Source organism: Bufo gargarizans, chromosome 1 (assembly GCF_014858855.1).
Source record: "Bufo gargarizans isolate SCDJY-AF-19 chromosome 1, ASM1485885v1, whole genome shotgun sequence".
In the NCBI taxonomy this organism is placed as follows: Eukaryota; Metazoa; Chordata; class Amphibia; order Anura; family Bufonidae; genus Bufo; species Bufo gargarizans.
In genome coordinates, this window is record NC_058080.1 from 701,305,196 (window position 1) to 701,330,172 (window position 24,977).

Consider the following 24,977-nt stretch of genomic DNA (forward strand, 5'->3'; position numbering starts at 1 on the left):
TTCGCACGCCTCCATTAAACCCTTGTGAGCCCTCCTCTCTCCTCTCAAGGCTGTCCAGGTATTACCCCTCAGATTGATTGACACGTCTCTTTAACCCATTATTCACCGGCCTGGACATCACTGAGGTCATTGTACAGATTTCCTATATCCTTATATGATCCTTTGGGCTGTGGTCATTTTTCGGGGGAAGTTAAGTAAAGCGGTTGAGTTTGAGGACTACGGTTTTTGTCACAGAGTGGATCAATGGTCTGCAAGCAGAATTGTCCTGGTTGTGGTGGAACCACAACTCCCAGCATGTTGTAGGCATGCTGGTAGTTGTAGTGCCGCAGCAGCTTGCAGATGGCTGTTGAAGGTCCTCCTGATCCAGACTCCTCATTCCAGCTATTGAGCCTGACCCTGTGCCTCCAGTCTCCCCTCCCCCTTTATCCTATTCCAAATACTCCAGTATCTGTTAATGCCATGGTGTCTGTGACCCCCTCTCTCACTCCATTTGGTGGGGGGAACCCTCCAGCCCAGGCTGCACCGTCTTTAGAGGAGAAGTTAGTTTTGCAGCCATCTCTCGCGCTTTTGGTTTTTATCCTCCTCCCATGTGTGGTTTTACTATTCCTGATCAATTGCTTCTTGCTGTTCCACCGCCTTCCTGTCCTGTCCCTGAAGAAAAAGGGTAAGAGGCGAGGAGGGGTATCAAGGGGTGACAACCCCTCCCATCGGAACAACCAGGCAGGACATAATAACAGACTAGGCCCAGGCCCTGGCTGTCCGGATAAGTTCACGTGTAACAGCTACTGTGGGGCCATCAGTCAAGGTTTGGAGGCCACGTTGGCCCTTGGTGAAAGTGCTCGTGGATCCCGCGATAGATTGCAGTCCAACAGAGAATGGTGCCATAAGCAGAACGAGGCCCTAGGGAGGCCCTGCTATCTGCGTCCACCTCAGGCCACTGGCATGCCTTGTTGTGTCTCTAGATCTCCCGCTATGTCTCAGGATCGAGTGATCAGCTGGAACGAAGTGGAAGATGGTGGAGGCGGCATAATATCGTACAGCGAGCAAGAGACCGAGCAGAATGCGGCTCCACCCAACACGCCTGCCGCCCCACAAATTATCCCTGGGGTGAGTGAGAGATTATGCTACTGATCACAATTAGTGTGGAGAGAACCCCTTTTAACGTTTGGCGTACAAAGTTAAGGTTCAGGTTATCTAAGAATTCTGTTATGGATTCCGCTACCACGGAGCATAGGTTATCGTCCGTGGTAGCGGAATCCATAACAGAATTCGTAGATATCCTGAACCCGAACCTTGTATGCCGAATCATCCCTAGTCACAATGCATTAATGCAAAACTTTTTATTTTTGGAACTACTTTAAGGTAGTCAGTGCAATGCCGTAATAAACTGCCATTACCCGCTTTAGCTTAGGCCTCGTTCACATCTCCACTAAGAGATCCGGCAGTTTGTTCTGGCAGAGAACAGCCGGATCCTCTACTTCACCACCAGATCCCCATTGACTGCAATGAGGTCTGGAGGTGATCTGGCATAAATGCATGCACCGTTTTTGTTTTTTTGGTTTGTTTTTTGTCCGGCCGACAGCCGTCATTTGTGCTGGATCTCCAAAATGGAGATGTGAGCATAGCCTTAGTCATCTGCTGTGAATTCAAATCTGCCATGCTTTACCCTGCAGGGGTTATCACCTGAATGCAGTCCATTATGGCTACCTGCACACAGGAGCAGAAATTCCACATGAATCTCTGTGCGGATTTCTGTGCTTTTCCGCACCAAATCTGCATGTGTTCTGTCCGGATTTGGTGCGGTTTTGCTGCAGATCTCATCCTTGCATTGAAAAGGGTGAAATCCACACCAAACGATTGACCTGCTACAGATGTCACTTTCTGCATGGAAGAAAAAAAGCTAAGGTTACATTATGATGTGTGAAATCTCATTGGCTTTGCTGGTGCTGTATTACGTTGCAGTTCTTCTGCATGAGACACCATGCTGAAAAACCACATGTAAAACCGCACAGTTTTTGGTGCAGTTTTTTGAGCCAAAGCCAGAAATGGAGTTCAAGGAATGGGACTTCTACTTCTGCTGCCTTTTGCTCAAAAACTGCAGTGTGTGAAAGTGCCCTTAATGTATTTTTAGAAACTTTGATTCAGCCCTTTTTCACACAGGCGTGTACGCCCCGTTGCCGTATTGCGGATCCGCAAAACATGGTTGCCGTTCCGTGGGCATTCCGCATCACAAATGCGGACCCATTCACTTGAGTGCTTCCGTGGGGTTTCATCCCATACTTCCGTTCCGCAAAAAGATAGAACATGTCCTATCTTTTTGTGGAACGGCCGGATCGCGGACCCATTCAAGTGAATGGGTCTGCGATCTGCTGCGGCTCCCCCACGGACTGTGCTTGTGCATTGCGGCCCGCATTTTGCAGGCCTCAGCACGTCCACAGGGCGCACACGCCCGTGTGAAAGAGGCAGATTCGGGCGGCTTGACTGCTGTTAGTAATGGAACAATAGAGCTTAAAAAGGACCCGTCCCTTCTCCTGACATGTCCGTTCTAGTAACGATGTGCATTCCCCATGTAATCACAATTCTGTGGCATCTACTCTTATGACTCCATGCTGTTGAGTCATTGCTCTATTATTCCTGCTAGAAGCTTACAAAGTAAGGTCCACTGGGTGTTACCAGTTAGCGGGTGTCCCTGCACAGGTCATGTCCTGTGGTCGGCCATGTTGGGAGTTGTAGTGTTCTATGTATAGAGTATAATAGAATTGTATCCTTGTCATGTTGGGGGTTGTAGTGTTCTATGTATAGTAGAATTGTATTCTTGTCATGTTAGTGGTTGTAGTGCTCTGCGTGCAGAGTATAATAGAATTGTATTATTGTCATGTTGGTGGTTGTAGTGCTCGATGTCTAGAGTCCCAGAATTCTCGTATGGACATACTAGGGGTTAGTGTTATGTGTGTTATCTTCTCTCCTCTTCAGATGATGACTTCAAAGGTAAAGTGCGGCCATAAGACCAGTACACAGAGGAAAACTCTTGGAGCGCCATTTACCCCTCTGGGGTCTGTACCCTTTCACAATGCCAGCAGCATTCCCCCGAATGACACGCCAACTCGATTTTCAGGCAACAGCAGCTTCCTGGGTCCAGGTCTGGACAGTGACTTTGGGATCAGCGCAGGTGAGTGGACAGCAGAGACACCTCCAAGTACAGTGCAAAAGTAATGTACGGGGGGTAGCCCAGCCTCGAGTGACTGCACCCCTCTGTCAACCAACCTGGAGACGGCGCCCCTCAGGGCATAGACACAGGGGGTGGCATTCCCTGATAATGGGAACTGCCCAGAGCCATTGCCTTCAGCCCTCATGTCCTCCTTATGTCTCTCCTGCAGGTATCTCTCTGCACATCCTATCCTCGGACAGTGACTCCAGCTCCCAGTCCTGGGCCTCTGGGATGGAATGGGATTACTATGACCCCTGTTATATGCGCAAGAACCGGCTCCGCAGGGAGAACAGACACAACCACCACCTCCCAGTCATCTGCAGCAAGCAATACTGGGTATAAGTGACTGTGCCCAAACCTGAGGACCACGCAGATCTGCATTCATCACCTGCACCCCCTCCACCCTAATACTGTGCCTTTTTTATTCTTGGCCCATGATTTTGTTACTTATGTTACCCTCACTCATTAGACTCCATTCCACATCACACCAAAGAGTCGCCAGTGCCCCCACACAGCAAACCCCCCACTTGTGAGTACACAGCATACTGACCTGCACCCCACAAATTTGCCTACGCGTTACTACTAACCGTTGCCCCTATAGTCACCTATTCCCACCAGCACCATTTCTTGTTATGTCTCTTTTTGCACCCCCATATTCACTAGGGCCCACCCTGTTTATCACCTACACCCCAACACCTCCACTACTTATTAGCACTCTTGTATTATTTAGAGGGAACACTAACCTGCACCCCCATTTTACTCCCCAGTTCTCGTCTGAATCGAGTAGTCTGCACTTCCATATTCTTCCAGCACCTCCTCCTAATATTACCTATACACAAAATTCCTACCTGTACCCCCGTATTCTATGTCTAGTCTATAGGACCCAGCCCCTTTGTAATGCATGTTCACCATACGCTTGTACCCCAATATTCTGCCACCACCTATATCTCACCCTTAGCCCATCTAGCCACAAATCTTCTCTCCTAGTTCACAGCGCCACCTTCAGGTTAACCACAGCATATATAAAAAAAATTTCTTCCTGCACCAGTTCCCAGTATCCAGCACCCTGCAGCTTCCTCCCCCCCTCCTCTCAGTCTTCGGAGTCCTTCTCTTATGTTCAGTCATTTTATATGTAGATTTTTACCATTTATTAGGAAAAATCTTTATTTTGTGATCAGAATATTTTATTAATTTTTTTAATTTTTTTTATTTGTGGCACAGAGATGAGTGGCAGCGGTAACCCTATGAAAGTTGTCAGGGAGACTTTGGAGGCTAAAGCAGAAAAAAATAATAATATGTTAAAGCTTAAAAAAATGTCCCCAGAAGTGGACTACCCTGGCATCGCTGCCCTCTGCGCCTGTTTATATGTTGTTATTGTATGTGTTGTATTATCTGTCCGTTCACATGTAAACCTCAGCACAGGATCCGGCAGAGGAAACTTGGTGCCATCAGGGACCTCTAAAGCAACAGGACAGGGTAGTCACGGTCTCTATAGTCGGAAATATTTACCTATTAGAATGCTGCATAATGTGAGATTGTCACTGGAAACTATCAGCAAGCTTGCTGTCAACCCCGAAACCGAGCTTCTATAATGCAAGGGGCAGTTAGTGTTCTCTACGTTATTTTATTGTACAGTGATTGGTTTAAAGATTGCAAGTGCTGTGCAGACGCTGAACAAGTAAGAAATACTGGGAGATTTCAGCTCTGAAGCCTGTGGATTGTGAATGCAGCTTCGGAGTATAATAGAGACTTCTATATGTAAACATGCTCAGTGGTGAATATCTGCCCTAATGGAAGAATACTGTGTTGCTCATTGGGGGTTCCTACAAAATGCAAGTTCATCCCCCGAGTGTGTGTGACCCGGTCCAACGATGGAATTGTGTGTCGGTCCCTCTGAGGCCAGGCTCACATCCCAGTTGCAGAACTTTCTTCATGCACCTGGTGACTACTCTTATCATTATCTTCCCAGCATCCCCCGCTATCCTGTCACTTTCAATGTATGTCTTGTATTATATACGTGTCATTGTGAGGTAGTGGTCGCTGGCATGAGTCAGCTCACTAAGTAAATTTTAACTAATTTTATTTATTAAATTTTTATTAAAGGATCCAGAGATGTTTTAATTTTTTGTTCTCTTAATTTACTAAAATTTGTTTCCAGCCGTGACCTTGTGTAACTGTGGGTATCAATATAATACGACCTAGTCTATAGTGACTGTAGTGTCTATTCTGTTCCTGGCCAGAGGAGTGAACAAATAACCTCAGGCTACTTTCACACTTGCGGCAGGACGGATCCGTCCTGCGGCTATTTCGCCGTGCCGCCGGACCGCAGCTCCGTCCCCATTGACTATAATAGGGACGGGGCGGAGCTCCAGCGCAGCACAGCGGTGCACGGCGAAAGGCCGTCGGACTAAAATTACTGCATGTCAGGCTTTTTAGTCTGGCGCCTTTCGCCGTGCACCGCCGTGCTGCGCCGGAGCTCCGCCCCGTCCCCATTATAGTCAATGGAGCGACGGCACGGCGAAATAGCCGCAGGACGGATCCGACATGGTGAACAGCCTGTCGGATCCGTCCTGCCGCAAGTGTGAAAGTAGCCTTACACTGTATTATAAAAAACAACAATGCTAATATGACAATGGCATCCTCTGGTGGTCAGGAGCAGTACTGCACTCTTGGCTTAAATTTTTTTATTGCATCCTCCCAAACTTCTTTCTTGGTAGTGTGGATTAAGAAATCTTTGAAGGTTATTTACAGTTTTGCATCCATTTAATTTACAGTTTCTATTATTTGAAAGTGTAAAATGAAGCAACCTTACAAATAGTCTTACTTATCCTACTGTTAACAGTACACAGCTTCTGTGAAGACCTATGTGTCTCCATGGTTACAGACTAGAAATAAATCCTCTTCTAGAGACAGTAGAAGACGAGACAGACGGCAGAGATTGAAGGTCCTTTTACACGGGCCGATAGAGCAGCAGATTGGATGAGAAGGAAGCGCCTGCTCATCAGTGAAGGAGAAAGCTGTGTCCACATGCAGCGATCTCCTCCACAGTATGGGGAGCAGTGATCGCTAATGCCATTGCTCGTCCCCATACTGACTTGTTGTTTACGCAGCACGATCTGCCGCCGGCAAATGATCATTTTTGTGTGCGCACAAACGATCGCTCGTCGGGTAATCGGCAGTACATTTACACCGCAAGATAATCACTAACGAACGTTCCTATGAATACTCATTAGAGATTATCTTTGGGATTCTTGGGGCCCCCCCATCCCCCCGCCCCCCCAAGACATCACATTATCCTGGCAGATCTGTTTACTTTCTTTCCTTCTTGTTTTGTTGAATACATAACTTTATTGATACACAATCCTGGCTGCACTGCACAGAGATGAGTCACAGGCTGGCCACGCCCCCACTCTGCTCTGTCTGCAGCAGCTCCACCCACTGCAACTCCTGTATCCATGTTACTACACCCAGACAGGAATCTGCTTCTCACCCAGTGTCTAAATCCCATCCCTGACTGTCCACAGGCTCTGCCCTCACATGTGTATCTAATCCTATCCTGTGTGATACAGCCTGCTGAGCTGTGTATCTAATCCCATCACTAACCGTCCACAGGCTCTTCCCTCACCATCTCCAGAGTGTGAAAAACAGATTGAATCAGCGTATCCAATCACATCTGTATCTAATCCTATCCTGTATGTGTGCCTGATACACATCCTGTTGTGTGCGATACAGCCTGCTGAAGTGTATATCTAATATCATCTTCTATGATATAGGGTGCTAAAGTGTGTTTCTAATCCCATTTTGTATGATACCGCCTGCAGATCTGTGTATCTAATCCCATTTTCTATGACACAGCCTGCTGAGTGGTGTATCTAAGCCTATCTTGTATGATCCTGCCTGTTGAGCTGTGTATCTAAACCCTTATGCACACAACAGTATCCATTTTGCGATCCACAATTTTGGCAGTCCTATTGAGTTCTATGGATTTGGGGTCCTCATTTTGAGGACCAGAGTAGGCCATGTTCTGTCTTTACTGGAGCTGACATACGGATGTAAAAAAAACACTGATGACGTCCACGTGCTTTCCACATCCGTATGTCAGTTCTGCGAAACATAGAACATGTCCTATTCTGGTCCTTATAATGCAGATCTAAAACCCATAGAACTCAATGGGACTGCAAAAGAATATGAATTGCACACGGACAGTATCCTTATTTAGTGGATCCACGACTTGCAGACCGCAAAACAGATACGGTTCTGTGCACAAACCCTATCACTTACCCTAAGTTCACACCTGAGCGTTTTACAGCGCGTTCAAACGCGCTGTAAAACGCTCAACACATGAAAACCAATGCTTCCCTATGGGAATGGTTCTCACCTGGGCGTTTTACAGCGCGTACGATCGCGCTGTAAAGCGCCCGACGCAAAATCAAGTACTTGAGCTTCTTTGGGGCGTTTTGAGGCGCGTTTGTGGCCATAGGACACTGCAGTCAATCACACAAACGCGCGTCAAACGCGCATTTACTATTACAAAAAACGCGCATAAAAACGTGCGACAAAAACGCGCGTTTGAGAAACGCTCAGGTGTGAAAGCAGGGTTATACTCAGCGCCCATAACAGTGACGTCCACAGTGCCCCCCATAACAGTGACGTCCACAGTGCCCCCCATAACAGTGACGTCCACAGTGCCCCCCATAACAGTGACGTCCACAGTGCCCCCCATAACAGTGACGTCCACAGTGCCCCCCATAACAGTGATGTCCACAGTGCCCCGCATAACAGTGACGTCCAGTGCACCTAGTGCCATCCATTGTGCCATTCATTACCCCCTTGTGCCATCCAGTTCCCCTATTGTGACAACCATTGCCCCCTTGTGCCATCCAGTGCCCCCTGTGCAGTGGAGACTCTAGGAACAATATATAAGGGGGGCACATAAGATACCACAGTCAAAAATGGGGGGGCAGTAATAATTTTCACCATTTAATCATTCTACTGAAAAAAAAAAAGTATATATAAATAAGATTACAAAATACGAGACTACTGCGGTATGCAGGGATACCTTTTTATTGTACTAACCTAATAAAAAAAAAATGGTATGAGATGACGGTTAGATTGGCACTTTTGGGGTGCATATGACTTTTTGATTGCTTGGTATTGCACCTTTTGTGATGCAAGGATGAAAGGTGGCTTTTTTTTTTATTTATTTTTTTATGGTGTTCACCTGAGGGGTTAAGTCATGTGGTATTTTTATAGAGCAGGTTCTTACAGATGCAGCGATACCTAATATGTTAACTTTTTTTTTTTTTATTTCACTTTAGCACAATGATAGCAGTTTTGAAGCCAAAAATAAATAAATCATATTTTTGTGTTTACATTGTCTGAGAGTGATAGATTTTAAATTTTTTGACCGATTGACTTAGGTAGGATCTCTTTTTTTTTTGCGGGATGAGATGACTGGTGCCATTTTGGCGTACATACGACTTTTTCCATTACTTTTCTTACTTTTTTTGGGAAGTGAGGTGCGCAAAATTTCAATTTCATCATAGTTTTTTTTTTTTTATGGCGTTCACCGTGCGGGGAAAGTAACATGACCATTTCAGAGATAAGGTCGTTGCGGACGCGGTGATATCTAACATGTGTAGTGTATTTAATTTTTTTAATCAGTGATAAATGTTCTTGAAGATCCAGTGGGTCTGATGCCTATATAATACACAACAGTACACTATATAGTGTATTGTGACTTTACACTACCTTGATCAGGCTGCTGCCTCCGGCTTAGCTATACCATGGCAAGCCGGAAGCCTATGAAGGCGCCTGGTTGCCATGGTAACCATCGGACGCTGCAACAACAGAGCAGCGGCTGATAAGGGAGGGAGCCATTCTTGCCTCTGTGATCCCGTCAAGTATCGGGTGGCTGCAACAGCACAGCAGCGCCCGATGGGAGAGGGAGGGAGCTTCCTCCCTGTTAACCCCTTCTATACAGTGGTCCCTATGGACCGTGGCATGGAAGGGGTTAAACAGCTGATGTCGGCTGTTTCAAGCAGACCGCTCGGCCATCCTGAAAATGGGGGAAGTTTGTGAGTGTGTGTGTGTGTGTGTGGGGGGGGGATCGCACGCCCGGCCATCCATAAAATGAGGAGGGGGCACATTGAGGGCTGCAGTGGGGGGGGGGGGGGGGATATTATGTATATATTATAGAAGGTCCGTGACTGCGGGAATCAGAACCTGTAAGCCGGCATAAGAATCGTCTGATTGGCGGGGGGGCAAGGGATAATCTTGCCCCCCTGTAGCTACGACTATGCCCCTGTGACATGCACAGCATAGCCTCTGTGGCTTATCGCTATGCTGTCACCCCTGCACAGTGCTTACATCGCGCTGTGCAGAAGTCTGTACAGGCTTCACATAGAAGCCTGTACAATACAGAGAGCGGCCGGCGGTCCTGCACATGCGCATTCAGCCTAGTGCATTGTGAAGACCGCCGTCCGGAAGCCAAGAAAAGCCATCTGGAGGGACCACGTGACCGGGAGCAGATCTCAAGAACGGCTGCACTGTGGAAGGAGAACCCCTTTAACATATGACTGCAAGGTCAGACTATCAGGATTTGTTTGCAGTCTGTAACCATGGAGACATACAGATCTCCATAGCTGCATACATATAACGGAAGTTTTACTTTATAATTATCCGAGCTGTAAATTATTTATTTATTTTTTATCTTTGTTTTAGATGCATACAAGAAATGAAAAATTGGTTGCAAACATACATAATTACATATTATAAAATGTGTAAAAAAAAAAAGGCACGCCATAGTAGTTGCACCATAATTTGCAACTTTTAAAGATTTTTGCCACTCTTGGCAGGGTTTAGTGCAGCCTGCCCAATTTACTATAATTTCCACCAAAACTGGCATAAGTTATAGTTCAAGTCTATGCCATCTCCTAGCTGGTGCCTCTTAATTAGGCACATGTTACTCCGGTGCAGGGAGATCAAGACTACCTACAAGCTTTATAAAAAATAAAATATTATATATTTTTTTTGATTTCCCCCATAGTCTATAACTGTGACTGTGGACGTGGCTTAGCACGGGGTGTTAAGTCGCTATCATATTGTGGCTCCCAGTAAAATTAATGCCACCATAAGTGCCGCCCAGAATTATTAATGACCCCATTAGTGACCCCAGTTAGAATAATGCCCCCATTAGTGCCCCCCCTTCTCTGTTTCTGCAAAAAAATAGTACTCGCCTTCTCCATTTGCTCGCACTGCTGACTGGCTACTCAGGACAAGACCTGCGCTCCAGCGTGATGACGTCTCGCAGGTCCTGTCCTCCAATCAGTAGCACTAGCAAATGGAGGAGATGAGTGATTATTTTTATTTTATGTTTTTTAACATGGGGGGTCGAGTAAAGGCTGCACTAATGAGCGCTCCGCAATGGAAGTGCTCATTAGTAGCAGTCCTTATAGGAAAATACAAGCAATTAACATTGACTGTAGAAAAAAATTACTGGCACCGGCAGGGCCACTAAAATACTGGCCGGCCGGGTGCAACTCTAGTCATGTGTGGACATAGCCTAAAGTTCAATGCAGATGTATGGAGCAATTGGCCTGTGGTACTACATTGACCTCTTGTGGCCAAAAGAAGGAATTACAGTCAGCGGAATTACCACAAATGTGAGCACTAATTATCTGTGAAGGGGACTGCCTGTCATTTAGTTTATGCTTTCAGAACTACTACATCTAATTAAGTGCAAGGTTAGATTTACAGGGGACACAAAAACTCCTCCCAATCTCTCACTGCAGGTTTCATATATTATGGATGCCACCAGAGAGCAGCAGAGCAAACTTTCTTTTAAATAGGGGGATTTGTCACATGGCCTTTTGTCTAAGGCTACTTTCACACTCGCGTTTGGTGCGGATCCGTCATGGATCTGCACAAACGCATCTGTTCAGAACGGATCCGTTTGTATTATCTTTAACATAGCCAAGACGGCTTGGCCCTTAATGCATTTTGAATGGATAAGGATCCGCTCAGAACGTATCAGTTTGCCTCCGTTCTGTCTCCATTGCGCTTTGGAGGCGGACACCAAAACGCTGCTTGCAGCTGCAGATCAGTTTTCACTGACACAATATGGCGCAATAGAAAAAACGGATCCGTCCCCCATTGATTTACATTGTGTGCCAGGACGGATCCGTTTTTTCTATTGCGCCATATTGTGTCAGTGAAAACAGATCCCTCCCTATTGACTTACATTGTGTGCCAGGACGGATCCGTTTGGCTCAGTTTCGTCAGACGGACACCAAAACGCTGCAAGCAGCCTCCAAAGCGGAATGGAGACGGAGCGGAGGCAAGCGATGCATTCTGAGCGGATCCTTTTCCATTCTGAGCGGATCCTTGTCCAAACTGATCCGTTTTGGACCGCTTGTGAGAGCCCTGAACGGATCTCCCAAACGGAAAGCCAAAACGCCAGTGTGAAAGTAGCCTAAATGGCCAAAGGGGGCAAATCTATGGGCGTAGTGTGACTATAGCCATAGCAGCCATAGTACTTGCTATGGGGCCCAGAGGTTATGGGAGCCAATCAGATGCAAGAACATTGTACCTTTTTGTGGTGAATAACAATATGCAGTTTTTTTGCTATAATGTGGGTTTTCTAATATATGCGGCTATTATTCGTACCTTTTAATTATTGCTACTTATGCTGCTGTTTTAAATTTCTTACACTCGGTGGTGGGGCTGCATCTTTTTTTTCCTGTGGGGCCCTATGGATTATAGTTGCGCCCCTGGGCATAGCTATAGTGGGAGTGGGTGTAGTAGTCTCACCACACTCTGGTGCATGCAGGGGCAGACTGCGGGGTGAAGGGGGGGTTTGGGCCATGCTCAGGGGCAGCCTGAGCCCTCCTCACTGCGCCAGCCGGGAATTAATGATATGTCGCTTCCAGACTTAATTAACATGGGGGTGTCAAGTATTTATGTACCTGGCCAGCGACCACAGGTGCCCTCCTGTTTCCTGAATTCAACTATGTTGCCATCATGAGGCAACTGGAGCACAGAACATGGCAACTGGTCCTGGTCTGCGTCTGAAGCAAGAGATCAAGAAAGGACTGTACCGGTTGATCCAGGAGCCTTGCGACAGGATACAGGACCTTCGGCTGCTGGGTTCACAGCGCCCGGGCAGCTAGGTGAGACATCCATGGGATCGTTGCTATCTATACTTCAAGGGTCAGGCAGTTTGGGTGGGAGCAATAGTACCTTTATTGGGGGTTTGGGACGCTTGCCATGTGGCCTAGCTGGGGTCAGTCCGGATGGAGGGGGTTAGGTGCGGCCCCCTTACAGGCATGGGGATTGGGGACGGGGGCTCGTAATGTGCCCACACCCGCTAGCGGAGGGGTGGCAGGTCAGTGTCAGTACAGACGCGGCGAGAATAGGCCCAGGTTAGATGATGCGGCAAAAGGGGAAGTGTATGTGTGTTTTGAGGGTCCCCTGGGAACACACTTGAAGCCTGATGTGCGAGAAAAGATTTGGCGGGGAGAATACGTAGGCATTTTTTCTCTCCTTCCATTAGAACGCTTTAATTTAGATGTAGTAAAGAAGGATGGGGTTAGGAAGGAGGAAGACAACAAGCGTCGTTTTCGGCTTATCCCGCGGACGTTTGGTAATTGGCTGCAGGCCTTTGCCATTCTAGCAAGTGTGATTGGGGAAAAGTATCCCGATTGTTGTTCGGCACTTTTCTTGTTACCTCAACGCAATTGGGGAAGCTTATCGGGTGGATAAGATATGACTAACAATTCCGTCAAAGAAAAGCGGTCCGCCCTACCATGAGATGGGACCATAAAGATTTAGCCTTATGGATGAGAGTTACAGCACCTGGAAGGACTGGTCAGTCGTTTCGGAGTGAATCGGGGGGGCAGCCCAGTCCACGGGGAACGCGCCAGCCGGTAAGGGGTTCTGCTTCCTTTTTAATGAAGGAGGTTGCAAGTTTGGACAAAAATGTAAATTTAAGAATGAGTGTTCCGCATGTGGGGGCAGCCATGAGGTCAACAGGTGTTTTAGAGGTGGTAGACAGAGAGGGGGGGATGGGTTTGCAAAAGGGGCAGACTCCAGTGCGAGTGGAAAGGATGGGGGATTATCTAAGTAGATATCCTAACCAAGAAGTGGCAGAGTTTTTACGTTTGGGTTTTATGTTAGGATTTCATATCCCCTCTCATCCGTTGCCGGTGGTAGAGACACGGCATTAGAATTCCCGGAAATCGTGTCGGAGAAGTTAGAAAAATAGGTTTCTTTGGGAAGGATAGATGGTCCGTTTTTTACGCCGCCCATAAGTAATTTGCATATCTCCCCTCTGGGTTTGGTTCCCAAAAAGGAGCTGAATAAATTTCGACTTCTACATCATTTATCCTTCCCAAAGGGTGCGCCGGTCAACGAGGGCATAGACCCTGAGCTTTGTTCGGTGGTTTATGCCTCCTTTGACACGGCTGTCGAGTGGGTGAGAAAGTTAGTACCGGGTACCCTATTAGCAAAATCTGACATCGAGTCGGCATTCCGCCTGTTACCGGTTCACCCGGATAGTTTGTATTTACTTGGTTGTTTTTGGGATGACGGCTATTTTGTGGATAGGTGTTTGCCGATGGGCTGTTCAGTGTCTTGTGCCTATTTTGAGCGTTTTAGTTCATTTTTGGAGTGGGTGGTTGTTCAAGAATCAGGTTGTTCATCTATTATTCACTACATATATGATTTTTTGTGTTTAGGGTCGGGAGGGTCTAGACGAGTTTGTTCCTTGTTGTTATCCACGTTGCAGTCAGTTTTTGAGTTTTTTGGGGTTCCATTGGCAGTAGACAAAACAGTGGGGCCAACAACGGAGTTAAGTTTTCTGGGGATAGTCATTGATACCCTGCGAATGGAGTGTAGATTGCCAGAGGACAAGGTGTTGTATTTGAGGGCGGGGGTGGCGGCCGCTAATCTTTTTTGCCCGCGGGACTTACAGTCCTTGCTGGGCAAATTGAATTTTGCCTGTCGCATTCTCCCTATGGGCCGCATATTTAGTAGGAGGTTGGCTTCCGCGACCGGGGGTATTGTGGCTCCGCATCATTTTATCAGGCTGGGTCAGGAATTGAAAGGGGATCTGATGGTGTGGGATTCATTTCTGCAGCGATTTAACGGCAGGTCGTTAGTTATGAGTGGGGTTGTTGATTTGTTTACAGATGCTGCGGGTGGGGTTGGTTTTGGGGTGTACTGTCATGGACAGTGGTGTGCGGGTAGGTGGCCAGAATCCTGGGTGTTAAATGGCTGGGTTAAAAATGTGGCGTTATTGGAACTCTTTCTAATTGTGTTGGCGGTCACGCTTTGGGGGGAAAAGTTTAGGGACCGGAAAGTTAGGTTTCATTGTGACAACCTAGGTGCAAGCGGTCAATGACTGCCTCCCCCCCCCCCCCCCGGTGATTTGGTTATTACAGCAGTTGGTCCTTATGTGTCTGTCTCTTAATGCTTGGGTGGTGGCGGTGCACATGGCAGGGTCTTCTAATAGCATCACTGACGCACTTTCTCGTTTGCAGTGGGAGCGGTTTCGCCAGTTGGCCCCAGAGGCGAGTCAAGACGGGTTGTTGTGTCCAGAGTCGCTGTGGGAGATCTTGGAGGTACAGTAGGGGATCTATTGCAGGCATCATTGAGTGAAGGCACATGGAGAGCATATGATAAGGCCTGGCGTACTTGGCAACGGTGGTGTGAAGAACTGGGGGTCGATGTGATGGGTGGGGAAATCCCGCTATTGTTGTTCATTGGCCATGTAAAGGAACAGGGCTGGTCGGTCGCGCAGATGAACAGCTGCATGGCTGGGCTGGCCTTTGGGTTCAAGTTGCGGAATTCCCCAGACATCACTAAGTCCTTTTTGGTGCGGCAAGTGTTAAAGGGGTATAGGAGATTTCAGCAGGTAAGGGACCCTCGACTTCTGGTGTCCTTTTCTCTGTTGCTCAAATTGGGGGAACAAGCGGCCTTGGTCTGCCATTTGGTTTGGGAATTGAGGTTGTTCAGGTTAGCATTTTCTCTGGCTTTTTTCGAGGCGTTTCGTTTGGGGGAGTTAGTGTGTAGAAGTGTGAGCGTGCGGGGGGATTGATTGGGGAGGATGTAGTTTTGTATGCCGACAGGTTGGTGGTTTATCTTCGTTTTTCTAAGAGGGATCGGGAGGGGAAGGGTCATTATATAACGTTGTTTGAGGTACCGGGGTGTTTGTTGTGCCCAGTCAAGTGCTTGCGGGAGTTTCAGGAGGGGTCCGAGGTTGGTGGGGGCCCGCTTCTCAGGCATGCAGATAGGTCCTTTCTGTCAAGGTTTCAATTCCTGGTGGTCTTTAAGAAGTGTTTGCGTAACCTGGGAATGGATTCTGGTAACTTCACAGGTCATTCCTTCAGGATTGGGGCCGCCACGGAGGCTGCTCGACTGGGCGTGCGAGATGAGGTGATAAAGCGCATTGGGAGGTGGGAGTCAGAGCGCTTTCGGTTATATGTGCGGTTGGGGGCGGTTTGAGTGTGCAGGATTGTTTCTAATCATTGTTTTGGTTTTGTTGACGCCCCGCTGTTAGTGTGGATTTTGGGCCACTCATTTGTTTTTTGGGGGGCCCAGTGGGCCGATGTTCGGCGGAACGGGTGACAGTTGGGGTTTGATCGCGATGTGGCAGTGGTGAGGTGGATCGGGCGTCGAGGTATATTGTGGGGTAGTGTCCTGCAGGAGGTACATCGTCATGCCAGGTTGGATAGGGCCCCGGATGTGCTAGTGTTGCATGTGGGGGGTAATGACCTAGGTGTTCGTCCCTGCAGGGAATTAACTCGGGACATCAGGTTCGATTTTTATTTTTTTGGGTTTGTGGTCCCTTTTCCTGTCCATGGTGACTGTATGGTCAGACATTGTGCCGAGGAAGTCCTGGAGCGAGGCTAGATCTGTGGATAAGTTGAATAAGGCCAGGATCAAGTTAAATAGGGTGATTGGGCGATTTTGTGCCAAGCATGGGGAAGTGTCGGTGCGGCACCCGGAGTTGGAATCGGGGACCGGGGTTTTCTGGAGAGAGGATGGGGTCCACCTTAACCACTTCAACCCCCCTAGCTGAAACCCCCTTAATGACCAGGCCACTTTTTACACTTCTGCACTACACTACTTTCACCGTTTATTGCTCGGTCATGCAACTTACCACCCAAATGAATTTTACCTCCTTTTCTTCTCACTTTTCCCATTTTTTTATACAAAGTTGGCATTTGACCAATATATTTCTCACCCAGCATGGGTATATTTAAAATGACACCCCAAAACACATTCCCCAACTTCTCCTGAGTACGGCAATACCACATGTGTGACACTTTTTTGCAGCCAAGGTGGGTAAAGGGGCCCACATTCCAAAGAGCACCTTTCGGATTTCACAGGCCATTTTTTACACATTTTGATTGCAAACTACTTCTCACACATATGGGCCCCTAAAATGCCAGGGCAGTATAACTACCCCACAAGTGACCCCATTTTGTAAAGAAGACACCCCAAGGTATTCCGTGAGGGGCATGGCGAGTTCCTAGAATTTTTTATTTTTTGTCACAAGTTAGCGGAAAATTATGATTTATTTTTTTTCCCTACAAAGTCTCATATTCCACTAACTTGCGACAAATAATGTAAAAAATTCTAGGAACTCGCCATGCCCCTCACGGAATACCTTGGGGTGTCTTCTTTCCAAAATGGGGTCACTTGTGGGGTAGTTATTCTGCCCTGGCATTTTAGGAGCCCATATGCGTGAGAAGTAGTTTGCAATCAAAATCTGTAAAAAATGACCGGTGAAATCCGAAAGGTGCTCTTTGGAATGTGGGCCCCTTTGCCCACCTTGGCTGCAAAAAAGTGTCACACATGTGGTATCGCCGTACTCAGGAGAAGTTGGGGAATGTGTTTTGGGGTGTCATTTTACATATACCCATGCTGGGTGAGATAAATATCTTGGTCAAATGCCAACTTTGTATAAAAAAATGGGAAAAGTTGTCTTTTGCCAAGATATTTATCTCACCCAGCATGGGTATATGTAAAATGACACCCCAAAACACATTCCCCAACTTCTCCTGAGTACAGCGATACCACATGTGTGACACTTTTTTGCAGCCTAGATGCGCAAAGGTGCCCAAATTCCTTTTAGGAGGGCATTTTTAGACATTTGGATCCCAGACTTCTTCTCACGCTTTAGGGCCCCTAAAATGCCAGGGCAGTATAAATTCCCCACATGTGACCCCACTTTGGAAAGAAGACACCCCAAAGTATTCAATGAGGGGCCTGGCAAGTTCATAGAATTTTTTTTTTGGGCATAAGTTTTTTTTTTTTTTTTCTCACAAAGTCTCACTTTCCGCTAACTTGGGACAAAAATTTCAATCTTTCATGGACTCAATATGCCCCTCAGCGAATACCTTGGGGTGTCTTCTTTCCAAAATGGGGTCATTTGTGGGGTGTTTGTACTGCCCTGGCATTTGAGGGTCTCCGCAATCATTACATGTACGGCCAGCATTAGGAGTTTCTGCTATTCTCCTTATATTGAGCATACAGGTAATGAGATTTTTTTTTTTCCGTTCAGCCTCTGGGCTGAAAGAAAATAATGAACGGCACAGATTTCTTCATTCGCATCGATCAATGTGGATGAAAAAATCTCTGCCCCCCCAAAAAAAGGAGGGGAAAGGCGTCTGCCAGGACATAGGAGCTCCGCCCAACATCCATACCCACTCAGCTCGTATGCCCTGGCAAACCAGATTTCTCCATTCACATCAATCGATGTGGATGAATAAATCATTGCCGGGATTTTTTATTTTTATATACAAAGTGTTTGCCAAAGCATAGGAACACCGCCTCCTCCTCAGCTCATATGCCTCGGCAAACGTATCTTTTACTGCAGAGGAGAAATCTCGTCTTGCAGCGCCGCATACACCGACTTGTGTGTAATCTGACAGCAGCGCAATGCTTCTGTCAGAATGCACATCAGTGCTGCAGCTAGTCGATCGGTTGGTCCACCTGGAAGGTAAAAAAAAAAAAAAAAAAAACAGGCCGAAACGCAATAATTTTATTAACTTTTGAACAGAACATATAAACTTTAACTTTTTGAACTGAACATTAATGTGCAAAGTGCAAATCGCCCAAAGATGTGGCGAAGTACATTATGCACTTTATCCCAGGTGAAAGGAGAGGTTTGCAGCAGCTGTGTGTGAATGGGCCCTAATAGCCCTGTGTGCCTGTCCTGGTGAGATGTGATCCCTATGCTAGGTGTACCTGTGTGTGGTACTTCCGGAAACACTCCCCTAAGCATAGGGCAGGGTGGTCAGGACAGTCAGGACAGAAATAGCGGGTGTCACGCCTTATTCCACTCCTGCTACAGACACGACATCTTTTTCGGGGTGACGGTTGGGTTGAGGTACCGGCAACGACATTGGGGAAATGTCGCTCGTGTAGACGGCTAACTACACTGGTGGATGGGGCCACGGAACCTCCTGGGTACAGGAGGTTCTCGATGATCTCTTCCTGAAATTTGAGGAAGGATCGTGTTCTCCCAGCCTTACTGTAGAGAACAAAACTATTATACAGAGCCAATTGAATTAGGTATACAGACACCTTCTTATACCAGCGTCTGGTTCTGCGGGACACTAAATACGGAGACAACATCTGGTCATTGAAGTCCACCCCTCCCATGTGAAGGTTATAGTCGTGGACTGAGAGGGGCTTTTCAATGACACGGGTTGCTCGCTCAATTTGGATTGTCGTGTCTGTGTGAATGGAGGAGAGCATGTAAACGTCACGCTTGTCTCTCCATTTCACCACGAGCAGTTCTTGGTTACACAAGGCAGCCCTCTCCCCCCTTGCAAAACGGGTGGTAACGAGCCGTTGGGGGAAGCCCGCGCGACTAGTTCGCGCGGTGCCACAGCAGCCAATCTGTTCTAGAAACAAATGCCTGAAGAGGGCCACACTTGTGTAGAAATTGTCCACGTAAGGATGGTACCCCTTGCCGAAAAAGGGTGACACCAAGTCCCAGACTGTCTGTCTTTCCACGGCTCCCCAGGTAGTCAGGGCAACCGACCGGCTCCAGGGTCTGATCTTTTCCCTCATAGACACGAAATTTGTGGGTATAGCCTGTGGCCCTTTCACAGAGCTTATACAATTTGACCCCATACCGGGCGCGCTTGCTTGGGATGTATTGTTTGAAGCCAAGGCGCCCGGTAAAATGTATTAGGGACTCGTCTATGCAGATGTTTTCCTCTGGGGTATACAAATCTGAAAATTTCTGGTTGAAATGGTCTATGAGGGGCCGAATTTTGTGGAGCCGGTCAAAAGCTGGGTGGCCTCTGGGACGGGAGGTGGTGTTGTCGCTAAAGTGCAGGGAACGCAGGATGGTCTCAAATCATGTCCTGGACATAGCAGCAGAGAACATGGGCATGTGATGAATTGGGTTCGTGGACCAATATGACCGCAATTCATGCTTTTTAGTTAGACCCATGTTGAGGAGAAGGCCTAGAAAAATTTGAATTTCGGAAACTTGGACTGGTTTCCACCGGAAAGGCTGGGCATAAAAGCTTCCCGGGTTAGCGGTTATAAATTGTGTGGCATACCGATTTGTTTCTGCCACAACTAAGTCTAAGAGCTCCGCAGTCAAGAACAGCTCAAAAAATCCCAGGGCCGAACCGATCTGAGCTGTCTCAACCCGAACTCCAGACTGGGTGGTGAAAGGGGGAACTACAGGTGCGGCTGAAGTTGGGGACTGCCAATCAGGGTTTGCCAGCACCTCAGGGAGTCTAGGGGCTCTACGGGCCCGTCTTTGCGGTGGCTGCGATGGGGTAACTACTGCATGTGCCACCGTACCAGCTTCAACTGCCCTTCTGGTGCTCGCCACTTCACCATGTTGTACGGCAGTGCTGGTACTAGGTCCAGGATGGGCTGCGCTGCTGGTGTATGCCTCACCATGTAATCCGACAGCGCCAGCCCCACTCTGCTGCCCTTGAAGCGGATCCTGTGCAACCTGTGGTCTAGCGACACGGGGCCGGGTACGCCTGGTGCTATCAGGGACCTCAGCCTCCTCCGAACTTTGGGTCAGAGTGCCACTGCTTTCTACAGGTTCATATTCTGACCCGCTAGATTCGTCAGATGAGGGTTCCCATTCCTCATCCGACTGGGTCAGAAGCCTGTAGGCCTCTTCAGAAGAATACCCCCTGTTTGACATTTGGGCAACTAAATTTAGGGGTATTCCCTGAGACTACCCAAGAAAAAAAGCAAGCCTGTCTTACAAATGGGAGGCTAGCGAAGTACCGGAGGCCGCTGCGGTTGATAAAAAATATCCAAACTGATTTTTTTATCGCCGCAGCGCGTGTAAAGTGATTGTGCAGTGATCAAAAAAATAATTTTTGTCACTGCGGTGGGGCGGGCGTGGGCAAACGCACGTGTGGGCGACCGATCAGGCCTGATCGGGCAAACACTGCGTTTTGGGTGGAGGGCGAGCTAAAGTGACACTAATACTATTATAGATCTGACTGTGATCAGTTTTGATCACTTACAGATACTATAAAAGTACAAATGCTGATTAGCGATACGCTAATCAGCGAATCAGTGACTGCGGTGCGGTGGCTGGGCGCTAAACAATCGCTAAACTACCTAACCAAGGGGCCTAAATTATCCTAAACCTAACAGTCAATACCAGTGGGAAAAAAAAGTGACAGTTTACACTTTTTTCCCTTTCACTAGGTGATTGACAGGGGGCGATTAAGGGGTTAATTGAGGTGATGGGGGTGATGAAGGGTGATCTGGGGGCTAAGTTAAGTGTTGGTGGGGGGGGCGTGGCCGGATGCCGGGAGGAGAGGTCGCATAGTGCCAGAGCTCCGGCTGTGGAACTCCGACAGCGGCACAAAGCGGCTATATTTCAAAGGATTTGGAGATACTTACCTACCCCAGAACGGACCTTGCTCCAGTACTCCTTCCGATGATGACCAGAGGAAGGAAGAAGGGATCGCAGCCTCAGAAGATGACGGCATTCTTCCATCCAGCTCCTGGGTCTTCACAAGATGGCGCCGGTTCCCGCCACACAGAGGGAGCGCCCTGCCCGTCCTCTGCAGCGGCGCTCATTCAGCGTTCACCAGGGTCTCCCTCTTCAGCAGGATCCGACTCTCCTTCTTCACAGGAACCTAAAAAACAAAAGAGGGTGAGTGAACAGCAGCCATACAGTCCTCCCCTTGATACTTACCCTGCGTCACCAGGCATAGATCCTGGATTAACAGTCAATGCAATGCAGGACATGCTGTCAGATCTAAAACGATCTATTCATGGCGACTTTAAAGAGACAATCTCTGTTATTCATGCAGATATAGTCGCTATAGGAGAAAGAACCGCACATTTGGAAGAAAAAATGGAGGAATTTGTCTCAGCGCATAACTCACTAGTTGATAATCATAATGCGGTTGAAGATGACATAGCCACCATGAAACTTAAAATCGCTGATCTGGAGGATCGCTCCAGAAGAAACAACATTAGATTCAGAGGCATTCCTGAAAGTGTTCTGGACTCTCAGTTGCAGGACTTTATTGCGGACCTCATAGTGGCATATCTGCCAGACACTCCAGGGCCAGAGTTGATAATAGACCGGGTTCACCGGGTTCCCAAACCCAAAGCTCTCCCAGCCTCTATTCCCAGAGATGTTCTTGCCAGAATACACTTTTATCACCTAAAAGACTCCCTAATGAGAGAAGCTCAAAAAAAGAGGACGGATATCCCTGAAAGATTTTGTAATGTCCTCCTATTCACTGACTTATCACCAGCGACACTGAGCAGGAGACGCGAGTTCCAAGTATACACCAAAGCACTAAGGGATAACAATATTCCTTACAAATGGGGTTTCCCTGTCAAGCTGATTGTGAGATACCAAAATTCATCAAATGTCCTAGTTTCTCCACAGGAAGCGTCAGTAGCTTTTACCAAATGGAACATCTCTGTGCCACCGGAGGGCGCCAAAGCCAAAGACAAAGACAAAGAAAGAGACAAAGCAATGAACTCTCCTTCTAATAGACCTTCCTCTGATAGAAGCCACCTTAACCTAACTCCAGAATGGACCAAAGTGGGAAGAAATCCTCCGTGAAACTTATGCTGGACAGTTTCTTTGTTACCATAAGTATCCTTCCATGTTATACTTGTTTGGTTATACTACTATTATGCTATTCTTTTGGGGTTCCACACCCTGATGCTCTACCTCTGAGAACACATATTACATCTCTGTGTTCACATTCCCTAATCCACTGTTTTCCTAACGCCTCCCATACTAAGTGAGATACATCACTACTTGTGGTCACTGTTAGACCATTGTTATGTTTCTGTTATTTATTAATCTTTTTTTTTTCTATGTTTTATCTTATTGTTTTACAAGGTTACACAAAAAAGGTCTACCTCAAACAAAGGAAGTCAAAGATTCAAATCTACGTTCCCCACAATTTCTTCACGGTAACTTAGGTGTACTTCACTATTTCACTCACACACTAATAATTAATCATCTCTGGTTAGAATTATTAGCATATTGCATTAGAAATCAATATGGCTAGTAAAGGTATAAAAATCTTCTCTGCAAATGTTAAGGGTCTTAATAGCCCATTTAAGCGGTCAGCATGTTGGAATGAGGTGAGGAAACAAGGAGCTGACATTATCTGTATTCAAGAGTCTCACCTTAATAAGGAAGACTCCTACAGATTTTCTCACCCCTCCTTTCCACACATCTTTTTCTCATCAGCTTCAAATAAAAGAAAAGGTGTGATTATAGGTTTTAAAAATTCTGTTGCCTTCCAGTGTCATAATACAATAATTGATGAAGAGGACAGATACATCATCATTATATGCGATATAAACAACTCTAGATACACAATAGTTAATTTATATGCCCCTAATGCTGATCAGATCAATTTTATCAAACGTACAGTCAAAATAGCTCAGGATTCTAAGCAAGGCTCTCTATTGATTTGTGGCGACTTCAACATGTGTCCTGACTCCTCAATTGATAGGCTGCCCTCTCCTCTTCCCTCTCAAAGGAATTCACACCTCAGAGATTTCTTATTCCAAGAGGGTCTTCTAGATATATGGAGGGTTCACCATGCTAATGAAAAAGATTTTACTTTTTTTTCACACCCACACAATACTTACTCTAGAATTGACCTCTTTGTATCAGATAAATGGCTCCTTCAGAAAGTGTTAGAAGTATCAATCTCTAATATAACGTGGTCTGATCATGCGTTTATCACTCTTACTCTGGATGATAAGTATAGTAATAGAATATATTCCCCATGGAGACTCAATAACTCCTTACTCCAAAATTCTTCTATTCGTACAGAAGTAGAAAATTCATTAAATGAATATTTTAAATCCAATGACAACAAGCTGGTTTCAGATATTACATTATGGAGTGCGCACAAGGCATTTATAAGAGGTGTTTTGTTAAAACATGCGGCTATCCAAAAGAAGAATAGACGGAAAACTCTTGATAAATTACTAGCTGATATCAAAAACCTAGAGGATTCTTCTAAGATTTCGTTAGACCCTAAAATTATCAGCAAATTAAAAACAGCCAGACACCATTTATATCTTCATTTACACGAAAAACATGAATTCCACCTGCGTAAACTCAATTCAGACCACTACTCTCAAGGTAATAAAGCGTCAAAAATTTTAGCTAATAGAATTAAAAAAAGAGAAATTAAATCAAGAATCCCCTTCTTATACGACAGTCAAGACCAAAAATTATATAATCCCAAGCATATAGCAGAGGAATTCGCCAAATATTATGAAAATTTATATAATCTGGAGAATGCGCCTGACATTGTCCAACCGACTACTGAATATATTAATGATTTCCTTACTGGTATATCACTTCCTTCCATAACTCCAGCCCAAAACCAATCCCTTAACTCTAAAATCACACATCAGGAAATTTCAGAAGCAATACATTCCCTCAAAAACAATAAATCTCCTGGTCCGGACGGACTTACAAATGAATATTATAAAATTTTCTCACACATTCTAAACCCCTTTTTGAATAGATCCTTCAACTTAATAGCAGAACAGGAGTCGATCCCCAAAGATATGTTAAACGCACTGATAATTACGCTCCCCAAACCTGGTAAATCTGCAGACAAGCCGGCTAACTTCAGGCCTATATCGCTACTAAACTCAGATATAAAGATTTTTGCGAAAATTCTGGCAAAAAGATTATCTGGTATCCTTCCTACATTAATAGCTAATGACCAAATTGGTTTTGTCCCCAACAGGCAATCATCAGATGGCACTAGGAGGTTCATAGATCTTTTAGATGTAGCATACTCTACACGAACGCCTTCTCTGCTCCTCTCCTTGGACGCGGAGAAGGCGTTTGATAGGATACATTGGAAATACATTCATGCAACCTTGAAAAAATTTGGATTTGGTGATTTTTTTCCTGTCTGCGGTAATGTCCTTATACTCCAACCCTAGCGCCTCTATTTACTCATCTAGTTTCTTATCTGCTCCATTCAATATTAAGAATGGAACTAGACAAGGGTGCCCCATGTCCCCTTTAATATTTGCCCTTGCAATGGAACCCTTTGCGGAACATATTAGATCCTCCCCTCTCATTAAAGGGTTAACGGTGGGGAACACAGATCATCGCATAGGCCTTTTTGCAGATGATGTGTTAATCTTAACATCAAATCCTGCAACTGCATTAAATGCTATTAACAATATAATTACTAAATTTGGCAAAGCGTCCTTCTATAAAGTTAATATCAACAAGTCC

General features: G+C 46.4%; 1 protein-coding gene across 1 annotated transcript; it reads left to right on the top strand.

Moving 5' to 3' along the window:
- The first annotated feature begins 740 nt into the window (after positions 1–740).
- On the top strand, positions 741–5,210 carry LOC122936721 (protein huluwa-like). Its single transcript, XM_044292608.1, has 3 exons — positions 741–1,107; positions 2,974–3,169; positions 3,378–5,210. The coding sequence occupies exons 1-3, from the start codon at positions 943–945 to the stop codon at positions 3,548–3,550; spliced, it is 534 nt and encodes a 177-aa protein (XP_044148543.1). The 5' UTR covers positions 741–942; the 3' UTR covers positions 3,551–5,210.
- Positions 5,211–24,977: the final 19,767 nt, after the last annotated feature.